General features: G+C 48.7%; 1 protein-coding gene across 4 annotated transcripts; it reads left to right on the top strand.

Moving 5' to 3' along the window:
• The first annotated feature begins 454 nt into the window (after positions 1–454).
• LOC125968994 (nucleus accumbens-associated protein 1) lies at positions 455–9,714 on the top strand. Of its 4 annotated transcripts, none has more exons than XM_049720617.2 (8): positions 455–859; positions 4,138–4,291; positions 4,817–5,062; positions 5,144–5,311; positions 6,127–6,535; positions 7,012–7,297; positions 7,773–7,870; positions 7,943–9,714. In XM_049720617.2, exons 1-8 carry the CDS (start codon positions 756–758, stop codon positions 8,260–8,262), a joined length of 1,785 nt encoding a protein of 594 aa, XP_049576574.1. In that variant the 5' UTR covers positions 455–755; the 3' UTR covers positions 8,263–9,714. The 4 variants fall into 4 exon arrangements, with proteins under 4 accessions (XP_049576574.1, XP_049576577.1, XP_049576573.1 ...); XM_049720620.2 differs by having other exon boundaries at positions 856–974; XM_049720616.2 differs by lacking the exon at positions 455–859 and adding an exon at positions 1,002–1,989.
• The last annotated feature ends 8,233 nt before the right edge of the window (positions 9,715–17,947 follow it).

Here is a 17,947-nt window from a genome sequence, read left to right as displayed (position 1 = left end):
ACTGTCGCTGTCACGTTAGCATACGGGGGCCGCCATGTTGGGCGGGGGGGGGGGGGGATTCTACGGAAGCTCGTACGGCAGCATGAAAAAAAACGAAGCACGGTAAAGGCGGGTAAAGACATCCTTCTGCCATATCTCATCCTCCACCTTTCACTGTAATAAAAATCATCAGCATGCTGCCATGAATAATTTCATCGGCAAACTCCAGAATGGTGAAGGAGCTAAACACAGACAGTGAAAAGTTGTCAGAAGTTGTTGACTGAATTAGGGCTCCAGAAACGGGAAAATAAATGGGGGCTAGGTCAAAGTAGAGTAGTTAGTATGATCCAAAACAAATAATAACTTTTGAAATGAAAGCTAAAATCATTTTCTGATCGAAAACTCCGTAATGAGAGTTTTGAGTGGAAAAATGGGCTGGATACTGCCTTCAGAAAACATTTGGAACAGTCACTTCTGAGGGGTGATTTCTGACTGTTGACGAACACAACGTCATCTCTAGCTGCTCTGCGGGAAATGTGTGATTTCACACCGTCCCTGAAGGCAACACCTGACACAACACCTGAGTCCGATCGATAGCTTCATGCAATTCCAAATCATTTTCAGTCTGTCTGGTTAATCGATGATTGTGCTGTGTCTGGAAGCCAGAAATCGGAAAACTAGGCTTTGCTCCTTCGTTACGGTTAGCCCCCCTCCTTCGGGCGTGCGTGCGTGCGTGCATGCCTTCATGATGCTGCTGCGTCGAGTTCCAGCAATGAATGGCTGCCTGCGGCGTGGCGGAGGGACACACCATCACTATTAGCGAGGTTCCCGGGCGCCGCCGTTGCTACTCCTCTTCAAACGAGTTCCAGTGGCCAAGGGGGTGAGTGACTTGTGACACGCCGCCCAGCAGCAACGCACACGCGCGGTGTGATGCCCTTTCTTTTCCTTCTCTGGTCTTCGATTGGGGGGGGAGAGTTGAACGAATTCGGTGGATGGTAGGTGACGCTTTTAAGTGTGTGTGTGGGTATAGAAGAAGCCATTCTTTTGAATTATTACACTACTTAAAAGTGAAGTTGAGCTAGCTACCGTGTGCAGTGAGGGGGATGGGTGAGTGGAAAGTGGGCAAACTTTATCGCACCGACGGACTCGTCGTCGCGGCGGCGGGCTAGCCCACTAATCCCCCTCCGTCCCCGCCTCTTATTCTCGCGGTGAGTGGCTTCACGAGTCCGCCACTCATCCTACCGCATTCCACCCAAACAAGAAGGTTGCTGTATAAATGTTCGAATGTAATCAACGAGAATAAAGGCCATTTGTACAGTATTTGAGGGGTTTCGACTCCTTTCAACTGGGGGAGCCCGGCTTCTTGTCTCGCCACGCCGTGGAATCGTCCGTCTGTGTCCCGGAATGACCTGTTGATGTCGCGGTTCGACATATCGACCACCCTAGCAAAATGCGGGAGTCGGTCGAAGCGCGTCAACGAGAAATGTTATTTATGTCATCAACGTGAAAGTACCGCACGCACCCACGCACGCACGCACGCGACATTCAAATGGAGGGGGTCCAGTTCTGTTGCTTCATGGGGCCCCTTTGGGCGCATGAATGCGGCGGCGGCGGCGACGAAGGAGCGGGTAGCGGCTTCATTTTTCATCGTCTCGACCATTTTCCACTCAAACGCGTGAGCGAATGCGAACAAAAAGGAGAGGAGCTTTTTCCTCTCTTTTTTTTGGTCTCTTCATTTTTGTCTCGTCGCCGCCCCCTCCTCTTCCTCCTTTCCCTTCCCTTCGCTCCCCTCCTCTCCTCTCCTCTCCCTCCCTCCCGCCGGCCCGGGCCAGCCGAGGACTCCCAAATCCCGCGGCTGGCTGGCACACGGCGGGGCACCGTCACGTCAGCACGCTTCCCCCCTCTGCCCTGGTCCTCCGGCTCCCTGACGCTGTTCGGTGGCCCCCCTCCTCTCGGTACCGTCTGCTCCTCCTCCTCTGGCGAGACGTTGGCTGCGCTCGACTCGCACAAGTGAGGCAATTTCTCCCTTTAAACGGGCTTGATTTTGGGGTTAAGTTTTCTGGCGCTCGCGTTCCGCCGGGAGGGAGGCGGGGGCACGGGGGGAAACCTAGCCACATTTCAGCGCTCGAGTGCCCGCCGCCGAGGGCTGAGCACGTCGCCTCGGAGCTTGGGTTGGAAAGTATCAGCCACCAAGGGGATTTGTATTGCTGTCGTGCAAGCAATTTAGGCAGCTTTAAAAAATGCGTGAAGAGGTGTGTGGTGGCAGCAACGTTAGCCGTAGCTTTAGCGCGCTACGTGCTAACAACATAGGCAGGCCACCCTTTTTAAAGCAGGAAACGGAGCTGAGTGATTCATGAGCTTCTCCAAGTAAGTCCGTGCAATACTTTTCACACTTTGACACGTGGAAGCGTTCGTTTTGTGGCAAGGTTCAGCTGTTTTGAAGGGAGCACGGGGCCCGGGTTCAAAGGTCAAGTGGTGGCAATTTGTCCTCATTGCGTTTCCTGGATGCTGCGGTGACCCCGGTTGAACTGCCGCCGGGGAGGGGGGGAGGCAGCGAGCGCTTAGACAAGTATCCTTGGATGACATCTAGAGGCGCATAGATAACAGAATACTCAAGGAGGCAACGCATGCGACAGAGAAGTCGATTTGGAACGATGGGTTCGTTGCAGGGAGCTGCACGCTGTGAATTCCCATGAAGGTGACACCAAAGATGATGGACTGATGATACAACATTTTGGCTCAATTGCAAAGTTGACAATGAGGACCGTGGAAGAGTTTTGGAGGGAAGTTCCAAAATGGTGGATTGAGCTCTTTCTGCCATGACCGTGTCATCACCACGACTGGCCCGCTTCAGTAAAATATCTTCGTACCCTACGTTGTGTGTCTGTGAGCCGGATCCCGTTTACGGTTCTGTATTTGCGGCAATGTTTGGAATTTGAATTTTGGGACGCCGACCTGTGCTCTGATACTAACGCGCCGATACCACGACATCATGGAGCTTCTGAGCAGGTGCTGTCGGAGCTTCGTAAACACGGCTGACGAGACTTTGTTAGCTGCTTGGCAATTCTGAAAAGCAAATTGGCTTTGGGGGCGACAGAGGTCGCGAGCCAATCTCGCGCTCCCGTCACTAAACCGTCACAGCGCGGCCAATCAAGAAAAACAAGCGATAAAACATCTCTCCAGATGTCACCGATGTCTTATAGAGTGTACCGCTAATTTTAAGAAGGGCTTTCTCCTTTTAGTCACTTGATTTTTGTGCCATCACTGCATCCGTATTCCGAATGACATTGACGTTCCACATTTGCAGTCCTTCCTTCTTCATTGTGTGTGTCTGTGTGTGTGTGTTAGCTGCTCATTGTTCAAATGGGGCACAAGGGGCCCCCGCTCCTTGGTTCAAAGGTCAAGTGACGCCAATTGAACTGTCTTTTTTGCCTCCCGGACAACCTCGCTGTCCCCCGTCCTCGGATGACGTCTGGATGATCTGCGCCTTTTGTCTCGAGTCCGCTTCTCAACGCGCGTTATCGGCACGCCGGGCTTTAATTTATGAGGCACGGTGGCTTGTCGTCATGGCAACCGTCTGCTTTTTATTCACGCCGCCACACATATTTACACCCGGAAGCCGCGCCGTCGTCTCGACTGTCGCCAGAGGCCGCAAGGTGCAAAATGTCAAAATGGCGGATCGCGGCCGCGACCCGTTGCGCATTCTTACATCGGTTTTGCGGCTCAAACCCAAGACGATTTATTATTTTTTTGCTACCCTAGCATCGACACAAATAACGAGTGCGGAAGCTGTCAGGTTTGAGCCGTTTGCCGTGTTCCCGAGGTCCTTGAAGGCAACAGCTTACACACGGAGGATGGCTAGATGAGACATTTAAGGACAATTGGACAAATCACTCACTTGTGGATGGCCAAGTGAGTCACACTTGAACACAATCTGTTATGAAGAGCGGATTATTTAGTGTGCCGTCGAGCGTCGCTCCGCTTTTTGATCACGGCTGGCTGTGACGTGGGAAACAGACGCGTTACATAAGTGGCTCCGCATTGACCGAGCGCCGGGGAAAATGCAAGAGTGGGCCACAAAGCACCCAAGAAAATGCCACAGAGTTGGACTACGCTGGCTGAGGCAATTTTTTTTTTTTTGCTTTGTCCTCTGCGCAGAGCCGCTGGCGGTGCCGGGCCCGGCGTGATGGCTCAGACGCTGCAGATGGCGATCCCCAACTTTGGCAACAATGTCCTGGAGTGCCTGAACGAGCAGCGTCTGCAGGGTCTCTACTGCGACGTCTCCGTGGTGGTCAAAGGACACGCCTTCAAGGTCCTTGGCACGCCGACACCGCCTCGTTTTCTCACTCACCGGTGTCGACTGTCCGTGTCGAGCCCATGCTCGTTTAAAAAAAAAAGAAAATACGGCATTATAGCGCGCATTCGCACCTTCCACCAAGTTTGCCGCATTTGTCGTTTGTCAACTCGTTGGCCTTTGCGCCAAAGAATCCGCGCGCTCATTTTCCGAGAGTTCGCTCGAGCGAATCGTCCCCCCCCCCCCCGACAACAGGCTTAATGAGTCCCTCAGTGATTGTCGCGGCGCTCAATCGGCAAGATAAGAAAATAGCGCGCTGCATTCGGAGCCACCTTCAATGTTTTGTCTGCGCCCTCTTGCGTCTTCCGAAATTCCGAGTATTACCCCCCCATCACACGGCGCAAATAAAGACAAGAACAACAGCATTGCTCAAGTGAGGTAAAAATTAGGCGCAGCTTTCATCTCCGCAATTTCGCGTCCGTCGGCGAACGGGCCCGGTCGGTTTCTTGGTACGTTTCTTTGCTGACGAAATTGCGTTTGCAGGCCCACCGCGCGGTGCTGGCGGCCAGCTCGTCGTACTTCCGCGACCTGTTCAACGCCGGCGGCGGCAAGAGCTCAGTGGTGGAGCTGCCGGCGGCCGTGCAGCCGCAGAGCTTCCGTCAAATCCTGGCCTTCTGCTACACGGGCCGCCTCAGCATGAACGTGGGCGACCAGTTCCTGCTCATGTACACCGCCGGCTTTCTGCAGATCCAGCAGATCATGGAGAAGGGCACCGAGTTTTTCCTCAAGGTGCCGGCGGGACGCCGTCGGGCTGTCCGTCAAAACGGCGCATCGGCAAAAGTCTGCATTTTCTTTCTCTGTCTTTGGCAGGTTTCGTCCCCCAGCTGCGACTCGCAGGGCCTCCACGTCGAGGAGACGGAGCCGCAAAGTCCCCTCACTCCCACGGCGGGAGGGCCCGGCGCTACGCCGCTTGCCGCCAGAGCCGCCGCCTGCAAGGTGAAGACGGAGCAAACGGCCGCCGCTCCTCCATCGCAACAGGTGACAGGGTGGACTACCATATTTTACGGACTATAAATCGCTCTGGAGTACAAGCCGCAGCAGCCATAAGATGCATAATAAAAAACATACAAGTCGCATCCGGATTATAAGTCATAATTTTGGGGGAAATGTATTTGATAAAATCCAACACCGAGAACAGACGTATCATCTTGAATGGCAATTTCAAATGGTAATAAATTGATTTTATAGTAATATATAATAAATATATATATATATATATAATAAAAATAGGCTGAAGGTACGGTATGCAAACGTTACGTAAGCATATAAACAAGGAACTGAGAATGTGCCTGACGTAACATATTAAGAGTTATTCAAATAACTATAACATGCTAAAAAGTTTATCAAACCATCCGCGTCACTCCAAATCATTAAATCCATCGAAATCTTTACTTATGAACAACTCGGCTAACCCTGGAAGTAGATGCTGCGCTCACATCTGACTCGTCGTCAGTTGGGGACCCAATTAGTCCACAGGCCTGGTTTAGTGCGGTTTAGTCTGAAAATAACGTGAAGTGATCAACTATACTGAGTAAGTAACAACGTGTTGTTAATTTCACATACGAGTCACTCCTGAGTACAAGTCGCACCCCGGCCAAACTATGAAAAAAAAACTGCGACTTCTAGTCCGGAAAATAGGGTACTTTCACGTTTGCAACGGGGCCAAGAGGTTGTGGCGGAAGACTCTTTAATCAAACACTACAGTGAAAGACAGAGCTATCATTGCGTCACTTCTTCCCAGTACAAAGAATTGAATTCAATTGAAGCAAACAAATGGTTTTCCTTGTCTTCAGCCTGAGGGCTTCCCCTACTCGGTGGTCTGCATCCCGGTGGCGAAGCGGCTGTGGGAGGGGGGCAACGGAGGGGGCGCTTCCGGAGGCGCCCAAAGAAAGGCGGCGCGCTACTCTTCCTCCTCCTCCTCCTCATTCAGCTCCAACGCCGCTGGCCAGGATTGCTCCGGGCGGGGGTCCGCCCCTTCGTTACTGCCTGGGGGCGCCGCCAACAACAACAGCAGCAGCAATAACGGCGGAACCCCTGAAGGCACCAGTCCCGGCACCCTCAGTCTATACACCAGCGACTCGCCCATCAGCTACCACGACGACGAGGAAGAGGACGAGATGACGGACGAGAGCGCCGAAGAGCAGTACAGGCAAATCTGCAACATTTACACCATGTACAGCATGCTCAACGCCAACGCCGCAGGTCAGCACCGCCGCACTTCCCACGCCGCTTTCAGACGCTTGAGTCAAATCTGATTCAAAAGAACAGCTGTTTTTTTTTTCTTTGAGTGCAAATTAGTTTCAACTATAATTTATCAATTTAAAGCTTTATTGTTTTAAGCTTTAACAAATGTCTCGTATTTAATAGTTATAAATTCTGGTAGATTTATTTATAATGGATTTGCCAACAAATGTTTTTGTTTGTTTGTTTGTTTGTTTGTTTGTTTGTTTGTTTGTTTGTTTGTTTGTTTTTCCGCCAAAATGTGTAGGAACCCTGAGCTTTATTGTTTTAAGCTTTAACAAATGTCTCGTATTTAATAGTTATAAATTCTGGTGTATTTATTTATAATGAATTAGCCAACAAATGTTTTTGTTTTTTTTCCGCCAAAATGTGGAGGAACCCCCCCCCCCCCTTTATGGTTGTTCAAGTCGGCCTGATGTCTCCTTTGGCCCTCACAGTGTCCGGTGAGAAGGTGGAGGCGCTGCCTGACGCCGCCCCAGACGCGGGGCGGCGGGGCGGGCGCCCCCGGCAGGAGCTGGCGTCGCTGCCGTCGGAGCTCATCGGCCAGATCGGCAACCGCTGCCATCCCAAGCTCTACGAGGAGGGCGACCCGGCCGAGAAGCTGGAGCTGGTGAGCGGCACCGCCGTGTTCATCTCACGGGCGCAGCTCATGAACTGCCACGTCAGCGCCGGCACGCGGCACAAAGTTCTGCTCAGGCGGCTGCTGGCCGCCTTTTTTGACAGGTGAGTGACCTGTTTTTGTTTTTTTTAAATGCCTTCCTTTTAAAGGGTTTAAAAATTGTAAATAAGTTGAAAATGATTACAATTGAAGTCACATTTTTATCTGTCATCCATTGGATCATTTTTATTTAAAAAAAAAAAAAAAATATATATATATATATATACCAAATACGTAGCTGTTAAAATGTTTGGCACATTTTGTTATTTTTTTATAAATCAAAAAAAATATATTTTAAAAATAGTTTGGCGACAGGGTTGACATTTATTTGAAATGGTTTGTTTTCACTTCACTTTTATTTTCATCCTTCTATTTTTTAATGAAATGACATTTTTGTCACTGGTAAATAGACGTGGAGTAAAATCTATATTTTTAAAATGTGGGGTTTTTTTTTTTCTATATCCATGAACTTACATCTGCTGTTTTTTCATTTTTTCCTCTCTCTCTGTCTCTCTGTCTCTCTCTTTGTCTCTCACGCAGGAGCACCCTGGCCAACAGCTGCGGGACAGGCATCCGCTCGTCCACCAACGACCCGAGTCGCAAGCCGCTGGACAACCGAGTGCTGCACGCCGTCAAATGTGAGCCGCTTGTCGCCGGCCTCGCCAGGCGCGCTGCGCCGCTCGCCACCTAAACGTCCTCTTTTTCCTCAGTCTACTGCCAGAACTTTGCGCCCAGCTTCCGGGAGAGCGAGATGAACGCCATCGCCGCCGATATGTGCACCAACGCCCGGCGCGTGGTCCGCAAGAGTTGGATCCCCAAACTCAAACTCCTGATGGCCGACAGCGACGCCTATTCCACCTTCCTGGCCGACAACGTCAAGATGGACGCCGACGGGCTGGGCGGCGAGCAAGGCTTTGACGGTGCCTCCATGGAGGCGGCGACCGGGGGCGACGACAGCGGGGCCACGTCCGGCGAGGCCCTCCAGGACAGCGGCGGTGCCGGAGGAGACGACGGCGGCGCTTTGTTTTAAGTGAGTGAACGGAGGGACGGATGTTTGGACGGGCGGTCGCCCCCACCCTGCGGCCGCTTGCCGTGTTTCTCTCCCTCTTCAGCATCGCTCGCTTTTTGCCGGCCCGCACAAGGCAGCATGTACCAGAATCCCGGGATTCTTCTCCCGTCTAGCATGTCGCTCGCGCGCGTCTCGGTGGCGGCGGCGGCGGCGGCGGCCCTTCCTCCTGTGGGTGTGCTCGTGCCATACCCATTTTTCCTTGAATGCAATGCTACTGAGTGTTGCCATGGGAACCAGATCCTCCACACAAGTTTCATCAAAGTTGTCTTTTGGGTTCTGATCCGACTCTCTCTTCCACGTCATGTTTTCAACATTTGAGCACCTTATCCCCAACCGGGCTTTGCGTTTGAGAGGGCAGCAAAAAAAAAAAAGCAAGCGATTCGAGTTCCTCTACCAATCGACGCCAGTCTTTTCTATCTGGTCTAATAGCTAAGCGCAATCTTAAAACTAAAGTGTTTACAATTCTTTTCTTTGATTTGTTGTGACTTTCTTTTTTTTTTAATCCAAAGAGGCTTCATGGAATAAGTGCCTCCTCCCTCCCTACCTGTACACCTGTGTGTGTGTGTGTGTGGGGGGGGGGGCACATTTCTTCCAGTACGCTGATTTAAACGCACCACCGTAAATATACAGACAAGGAAGACGAGGACAGAGTGAGGCCCCGCTCCGCCCTGCCATGCCCCCTCCCCTCCCCTCCAAGACATTATGACTGCCTCATATGTGCGCGTATATTCATGCGTCTCCTCACACATTCCTTTTATGGCGTGTGTCAGACAGACAGAGTGCCATCGCGCGCACGTTGAATGCTCATACTGCGTGGGCGGTGTGTTTGTTTTTGTCTGCCGCACGCACGCACGCATGCACACGCGTACCCGCGTGCGCATTTTCTGCGCCAAAATCACGTTCATATCCATTTGAATGTACAAATAAGGCCTTGTCTTCATCGATGGCTTTTAAATGTAGCTCCAATGCTAAAAACATGCACATCACGAGCCTCATCCCAAATCCTTCAACTTTCTGCCTGTTAGTTTTAGCGGATGGGTTTAATGCACATTTCTTTTCTTTTTTTTTTTCCTTTTTTTTTTTGTTTAGGCAGGAAAAAATGAGGATGGGAGGGTGTCTGTCTGTCTGTCTGTCTGTCTGTCCTCTCCTCACCCACAATCGGAGGCGCGATATCGACCAGACTGTTGAACCGAGCGAATTCTAATCGTGCCAGACGTGAAGGAAAGAAGAAAGGGAGGAGGAAAAGAAGGGAGGAGGAGGGGGGGTGTGTGTTAATCTCCTAGGACAGGCGAAGAGCCACTGCGGCAGTCGCAATCCAGACGCAAGCAGGAAGCTTCTCGAATTTAAACACCTGCACTGCATGTTTGTTTACGTAAACCTCTGCAACCCCCCCCCCCCCCCCCCCCCCCCCCATGGACGCCCAAAAAAAACAAAACATCAACAAAGCAACTTTGCCGTGCGCTCATGTTGCACTAAAAATCTTTTTGAAACACCACAACAGTAACACAATAGAAAGGAGCAAAGAAATGGTGGCCGCTGTGATGGTTTTTAAGCGTGATCTAACAGAGGCTGAAATTGAAACGTCGGAAAGCGTTGGCATGAATCCTGCAATGATTGCCGCGCCCAAGAAAAAAAAGCATTTGTTGTCGCTGTCGCAGAAACGCCCCTTTGAGAGCCGTCTTCATTTCACATATTTGGCCCAAAAGTTGGACATCAAACTTGAGGTTTTGAAGGCTTTCTATACATTTCACTAAAACGTCTTTTTTTTACATGTGAAACCTGTAGCTGTGGAGAGGCGAGATCCTACTCCCGATTAACATGCGTACCAACGCTTATAGTTGTATCGTAGTTTAGAGAAAGAAGCACGTATTTTTGCATCCTTAAGGGGGCGGGGGTATTGTACAATGATTTTAGCTTTTTTTTTTTTTTTTTCCCTTTCGCTTTTATTGCAATTGTGGTGCTGAGACGGGCGGACATCCTTTTGAATGTTCCTGAAAACGACAATTCTCGCATCTTTGCACCTTTCCCCCAAACGGTATGAATCTTTTTGCGCTAATCTACGACTTGTCAAAAATGACAAATGATGACTTTTTCTTGCAAATGACATTTATTTTCTCCCCTTACAAAGTCCAACGTGTTGAATATCGAAGAGTCTTTCGTTAAAAAGTGGCGATTGTAATGCTGGGATGTCAAAATGTTTTTTGTTTTTTTTTTATCTTTGTAATGAGAAGGCTTTTTCTTGCAAAATGACACCGTTTGTCTTGCAAAAAGTACAATTTTATTGTATGACTAGTGCTGGCTTTTTTCCTCATTACGCATTTTTCTTCCCCTTTAGAATTGCCAAATTTTTCCTTTTTTCAACTTGATTAAAGTTCACAAAATTTAGAACTAATTATTCAAGCCCAAATTGTTTTGGGGTTGTTTTTTTTTTTTTTCTTCTCGTGACTCCAGTCGTACAATATTCGGACTGACTGAAAGGTTTTGGGTCTCTTTTCCTACAGCATAAAAAAAAGAGAACTCCGCACCTTACTTTTGACACATTTCTGACTTGCTTCTCGTTTCAATGTGGATTCCTCCCATTGCGACCATTCTTCGTCATCATGTAGTAGCAGCGTTGTGAAACATGACTTCCTTGCAATGCTACGAGAATATGGTGGACTCGACTCAAAACTTTTGTCATCTTAGGACTTTTTGCTTTTATTCTTTCCAAGGTTCGTTTGGTAAATTTGACTCTGGTGTAACGGCGCTGCACAAGTCGGGGTTTTGAGTGCTGAGGTCTAAAGGCTATTGTGGCAAAAAAATGAGCTGACATGATGGCTTGATTTTCAAGCATTTTGTATCGCTGAGAGGTCAGAAGCTTGCGAATTTTGATTTGAATATATTATGAAGGAGAATCGTCGTAATTGTTGGCAAAGCTGCAAGGCGACTGAACGTTTTTCCGAATCAACACGAACAAACAAAAATACAATCGATGAATCCAAAGTGCGTTGACTTGAAATCAGCGCTGCTGCTGCCTGAATGTTTTTCCTCGCCGCGACCGGAGGGCGATGTCCCCTGTAGCTTTGATTGTAATTTGTTCTTTTTTGAGGGGGGGGGGGGAGTCTATCACTGTATTCTTGCGCGCGCGCACCTTAAAAGCAGAGCGCTAATGCTAATGTGATCTTGTCAACTCCTTAACGTGTCCGACAGAGACCAAATGGGGAAATTGTACACCGTCCGTCTGTTTTGTTGCCGGCCTTTCGCTGGGAGTGAGTGACAAAAGGGAGCAGAGTTTGGAGTTGTTTTGATTTGAAGAAATCACCTTTGGGGAAGCCCGAGATGGCACTAAAACCCTTTGCACCTTTGTGAGCATGCTCAATTTGTCGCTTCCCTTTTGGAGGCTGTAACGGGACAAGTTCTGAGGGTTGGGGCAGGCAGGGTGCTTTTTCTACTTTGAGTTTTTAACCTTGTATCTTTTTGTACTTGTCTTTTTTTTGATGCCTTGTGTTAACTGTAGAAAGGACACTCGAGAGGCAACATCAAGTGGAATTTGTCGTTTTTCTCCAATGTGTGGGAAAAGGTGGCGAGTTTTCTTTGTTGTCGTACGATAGAGGCCAAAAAAACCCCAAAATGTACGGATGACCGCCATCAAATTTTGCGAAAGGAATGTCAAAGGAAAACTCCACCCCGCAAACACGGTCAATCCCGATTAAGACTGACTGACAACTTGTTTTACGACTTTTTGGAGGGGTCTTGAGACTTTTTTTGGGGAGTTAGCGTTCTGAACTTTCTCACTCCCAATGTAGATTGAAAGTTTGCCTGCACTACTGTGAGGTCATCACTAAAGTTTCAGGTTTTTTTTTTTCCCCAACACAAAGACCTTCATTCAAAGTTCAATTTGTCCGAACGGCAGAAGTGGATGGTCAGTCTTCAATTAGAGTCGAAATTCTCCTGACGTGGGGTGGATTTTTCCTCTTAGGGCCCCCTGGTGGCGATGTGGTGAATGTCCCATTTAAAAAAAATCAAAGCTGGTCAAACTTGAGAAAGGCGGCCCGACCCGAGCCCGCTCGCTCGCTTGCTCGCTCGCCCGCCAGAGACAAATCACACAAACGCGCTCTTTAGATACGTGGTAACCTCGGAGGAAGCCGGAGCGCGCGCGCACCCTCAGGATGTGCGCGCGCTCGGCTTTGCATGCTCATGCAGTTTTTGTTTCCTGCAATAAGGGAAAAAAAAAGTTTTACCTCGGAAGCTCTCAGCCATTTGCCATGGCAGGTAACGCGCACGCTCTACTTTAAGGGGGGGGGAAAAATCACATCATGGTTTGACACTTTGTAAAATTCTAAATTTTTGCTGGTATTGTATTTTCTGAAATGATAACGTTTTCCCCTCTAATAGTCCAACTTGTGTGTAGTTCCGTCTGATGATTTTTTTGTTTAACTTGCAACATTCCGATTTTATGCTCATTGGATTGGAATGTTGTTTCAAATGTTCTGCTTAAAATGTTTGTTCAGATTTTCTCTAGGAAATTCGCTACTTTTGAGATTTTCTGTCTTTTAATACCTGTATTGCTGAATTTCAATGTCCTCCCAAAAAATCTGGTTTATTCACCTCCGCTAAAACGTGATTTCATCAAATTGTCTAATATTACAATATTTCATATGAGACGTATCAACAAGTAAAATACCCTTTTGACTTGTCTTTTTTGTAAAAAGGCCTCCTCAAAGACTCCCCCCCCCCTCTTCCCTTAAAAAAGTGACACGTTGACCTGCCTGCTGTGAGTCCATGCAAAACACTGTTTTACCTCACACGTCGCCATAGCAACCGTGAAGGACGCTCGTCTCTGGTGTTCTTTCTCCCCTACGTCCGCTATGTCGAATAAATCGCTTCTTGATCAATTTGAATGTACAGTAGGTGTATATAAAAAGTGTGGCAGCACTCTGGAGCATGATCTTTTTCTTCTTTGTCACTCAGTGCACAGGGAGCAGGCGAACCGTTCATTTGAGGCAAATAAAAGTAAATGCAGTAACAAATACCACGACCAGCCCGCCCTGCGCAGGCCGTGTGAATGTCAGAAGCCCTGCAGGCCCCCCTCATGTGTTCAAAGTACCAATGACTTGTGAATTCCCAACTGTGACCCACCAGTACTGATCATAATACTTTAAAAAAAAAAAGAAATGAACGAATGATAATTGCACATTACCTAATGTAAAGCGAAAAGAAAGCAGACTGAACAATGAGGATTCGATCTGAATAAAATCAAATGTTTGTAACAGAACGTCTTTTCTTTTGCTGCCACCGTGTGGTCAAAAATGTCACCTTGTTATTTTGCCCACATATGCTTTTTACTGTGCGTCGTGCCAAATTGAATTTGGGTTTCAAGTCGCAGTAAAAGCGTTAAGGTTATCAGTTTAGTGTTAGGGTTCCAAGAGGTTTCGCCGGTGCCGCAGTCGGTTTGGCGTCACCAATGAATGGTTCGGGTTTCATGCCCGGGTCACCATTTCAAGACCAAGACCGGATTAGAGTTTTCTAATGGCATTGTAAGTCTGTTAGCGCTCCGAAATCGAGCTAAACTACACGCGCACGCTTGAGCGTTAAATTGGGTTGACCTGGGAGGAATGAGGTCCAAAAATTCTGACCGCATTCCTTCAACCGCGTGCGTGCGTGCGGTGGGGCGGGCGGGCGACACACACAAGGATGCGTCCGCTGAGTCACACGCGTGAGGAGTGTGTGCGCAGTTGCTAGACGGCACTCAAGATGCGGAGCGCACACGCAAGTGCTCCGTCGGAATGATGGCAGACCTCCACCGAGCCGATACTTTGAACGCCGGAACTTGGCAGATGTGCCAAGATTGGCGACTATTGTGCAAGAAATACAGATTTATATTTTGAGCCAATGTAAGTGACGAAACTCAAATCTAACACACATTTTAGAAACAAAATGAACTTGTGTTTGAAAGGCTTGCTTGAAGCGAAACGCTAGTTTGAAGCCCTTGCCAATCATTCTCAAAGCCATATTGATTTTTAGAGACATCATTTGATACCTTAACCAGTTATGGAAAGCCTAACCCTGGCTTGAAACCGTTAGCATTTGCGGCCATTTTTGTATGGACTGTTGTAGGCTCTCTGGCTGACTGCTGCCTTTGCTCTGGGCAGTACTCTGACGCACAAATCAAGGATTTTTTTCAAGCGCATACGACGGACGGGACGGGATGGGACGGGACGGCCAGCTTAAGTCAGCACAATTTTGGGGGTGGCAAAGGACTGTCTCATGGTGTTTCTTGGCTTGCTATGCAGCTCCACGTGGCCCCGCATCCACAAAGACGCCACGACGGGGCGGCCCCGGTCGGCGGCAGCAGCGTGGGGCCCAACCCCACCTATTTCCACGCCGTGGGCCCCGCGCCGCCCTCCGTCCTGCCGGTGCGCAGGAGGGGGGCGCTGGTGGCCCAGCGTGACGTCATCTTGGCCCACCAGGAGCACAAGCGGCTCAATACACCCAAGGCTAGGAGGAAGCGCTGGGAGTGAGTAACACCCTTTCATTTTGAACACGTGTGTGTGCGTGCGTGCGTGCGTGCGTGCGTGCGTGTGTGCATGTCTGCGTGTGTCCGTGTGTGCGTGTGCGTGTGCGCGTGCCGGCTTGCGCATCGTCGTGGCGTGTGTGCGTGTGTGTGCGCGCGCGCGCGCGTGCGTGTGCGCCTTTCGAAACTTTTATGACTTAGTTTAGTTCTTTCGTTCCAAAACGAATCGGTTGATAAATTCACGATCAATTTGGGTCTTGTCGATGATGTGATGAAAGTGATGCGTGACATCCACTCACTAGTTTCAGTTAGTGCAAGATTTCATCACTTGTATTCTTGAAATAGCGTGAAAATTCTGAAGTGACATTTCAACAAGCTATCATCTATATATTTTTTAAATTTAAATACATTTCTAAATGAAATCGACCAACTTGAATCAGTACTGTTTGTAAACAAATGCCAATCATGGAAATGGATGGAAATCTGAGTGAAATGAGCGTTTGATAAGAAATGTATTCAAATGTGAATTAATTCATTGAATTTAGCGGAAGAATAAACCAAGAACAAAATGTCATTCTGAAAAGAATTTGTACTCTCGAGCCACAGCCTATGTGGCGATGCAGTTTTCCTTTTGACCGCTAGATGTCGCGAGACTCGCAGAAAAGACCGAGGTTGCTCGCTCGCTCGCTCACCACGCAGCGATGGCGCAAAGAGGATTTCCGACTAAATGTCTTTAGTGCATTTTAAGAAGATTAAATGAGATTAGACGATCAAAGGAAATGAAATGAGAAATTTGGCCGCTTGTCTTGACAGCCCATTCATTTTATTCTCCCTTCAATCTTGCGCCTGGTTGTTGCTGATGTTTTGCTTTGCGTCGTGTCGATGGCGTCGCGTCGATGGCGTCGCGTCGCGTCGATGGCGTTGCGCTCTCGCGGCTCCGTCTCACAATCAGCTAATAGTCTCGGTGCAGCGACAGCGCCTTTGCGGGAATCCAATGACAACGCCAGCAATTAGTTAATTCCTCTGCCGACGTCAGCGGTCCTCGTAAATTGTCGGAAACGCTCGACTTTCCGAACAGAAAGCGCCGAGTTTAGTTTGGAAGGTGATCTGCGTGCGCGTGCGCGTGCGCGCGCGCGTGTCTGTGCGCGTTGTCAAGTTTTGGGCTTCTTTGCATTCCCATTCAAGAGTTCAGTCATTAAAAATAGATCACTCTTTCATCAATTTCTTTTAAAATTTACATTTATTGAAATTTCTATGTCTACAAACAACAGGAAATCACGAAATGACATTTTTAATCAACGAATGCAGGAAAACGAGAAAATAAAGGAATTAAGCGTAGACAAACTTGGACATAAAATTGACGCTTTTAACGAACGACTTCCAGTTCCCTATTTCAATTTCAATTTGGAATTTCTTTTGAAATGTTGTTTTGCCTCTGCCTTTGAATTATGAGGTGATGCACTTCGAGCCCAAAAATGAGGCCTTCACGCACGCGCGCGCGCGCGAGATGGCTGGGGGAGGGAGGAAGCATGCGGGGGCGGTCTCCAGCAGGGAGCTACCACAACTTCCTGCGGGGGTTGCCTGCGTGAACGCGCGCGCACACACGCGCACCTCCCCACCCTCGCACAGACGCTCGCTCGCTCGCTCGCTCGCTTTCCTCCTCTGCCTGAGTTTTCCCGACTAGGCTGTGCGCTTCCGGCAGTGGCCATGCATGCCAAGGGGCTTGCTTTCATCACGCCTGCGGGCGTTTGACGGGAATCGCGTGACGCAGTGGCCTGGCGCGCACGCAATCACCACGCGCGGAAAACAGACGCTTGTCAGGAAGCGGCTCCCTTTTTTTATTAAGGAAGCTTTTTTCTCTCTCGTCATACGTTCGTTCCCAGAAGGTTCCTGTCTTCCATCTGATCCGATTGGTCATCAATTCGCCATGGAGAAAAAAAAAAAAAAAAGAAAGAAAAAAAATCTAATGACGGAAATGATCTATTGTCGGGTCAGAAAGTCAGGTTTTCTCCTCGCAAAGGAGCTGGGAACGGAAGTTTGACTTGACTTTGGGTCACCTGCCCGGCTGACGCTTGTTTGCCAGATGGCGCCTGCTCGCGTGAAAGTTTTCAGCACCTCGGGCAGCTCCGGGGGGCCTTGGAACGCTGTCAGCCCACTCTAAAATTGTGCTGAAATCACCGTTGGCCGCCTTTTTTATTTAGTTTTGTTTTCTGATGGAGGGATAAAGCAAAAGGTCTGAGCGAGAGCTGCGTTTTGGTGTCGGAGCGGCGGCAGCTTGCCGGCTGGCTGGCTGGCTGGCTGGCTGGCTGGGCGGCAGCGCCTCTTTAAGATGCTTCAAACAGCAGTCAGATGTGCAGCCAGACTAGCAGAAGGCTTGGCTGAGTGAATGAAAAAGAAAAGCAAAAAAACGATTCCTGAAAATAACTGCACGGCCTCTGAAAGACCAAGTAAACTCGCCCAAACTTGCTTTTCAGCGGTAAACTCGCTCGCCAAGGAACTGCAGTGGGGTGGGGTGCGGGGGTTGAAAGAAAAAAAAAAAAAAAAACGGAACGGTTTTGTATTTGCTTTTAAACATTTATTTTAGATTTAAACTTTTGAGTCCAAATATCTTCAGTACTGTAATATGATACTGCGTTGACTTTTTAGCAGTTCAAATGGCAACTAGAGTGATGTCTTTAACGTTAAAAAAGTTAAAAACGCATTTCTATACTGATAAATAAAATGTCTGAGGAAAAAAAAATAGCGTGGGAGCTTGCAACATTCAAATGAGACTTTTCCAAAATATGGCCCTCTTATTAAAAACAACCTTCTGTCTGATGTCAACTGGACACGGCCCCTTTTCTCGTCACCTATTTGTGACATCATGGCCTAACCGCCTTTTAAGGTCATACGTGTGACGTTTCGAGATTTACGTGAATGTGGCTTTCGTTGAGCTCCACTTTGTCACTCTCCTTCCCCATCCCGGCGGACGGCGTCACTTCCTGTCTGCGCCGCTTGATGGAGCAAATCAATTTCAAAAAAGTCACTCGCCACTGATGACTGTTGATTTCCCACAGTTAGGAAAAAAAAAACCCAACAACAACAAGAACTTGAAATCAAATGTCTGATGTTAACCACAGTAGATATAAAAAGTCTGCACACCCCTGTTCAAAA

This window comes from Syngnathus scovelli, chromosome 5 (genome assembly GCF_024217435.2).
Source record: "Syngnathus scovelli strain Florida chromosome 5, RoL_Ssco_1.2, whole genome shotgun sequence".
Classification (NCBI taxonomy): Eukaryota; Metazoa; Chordata; class Actinopteri; order Syngnathiformes; family Syngnathidae; genus Syngnathus; species Syngnathus scovelli.
This window is presented reverse-complemented; position numbering and strand designations above follow the sequence as displayed.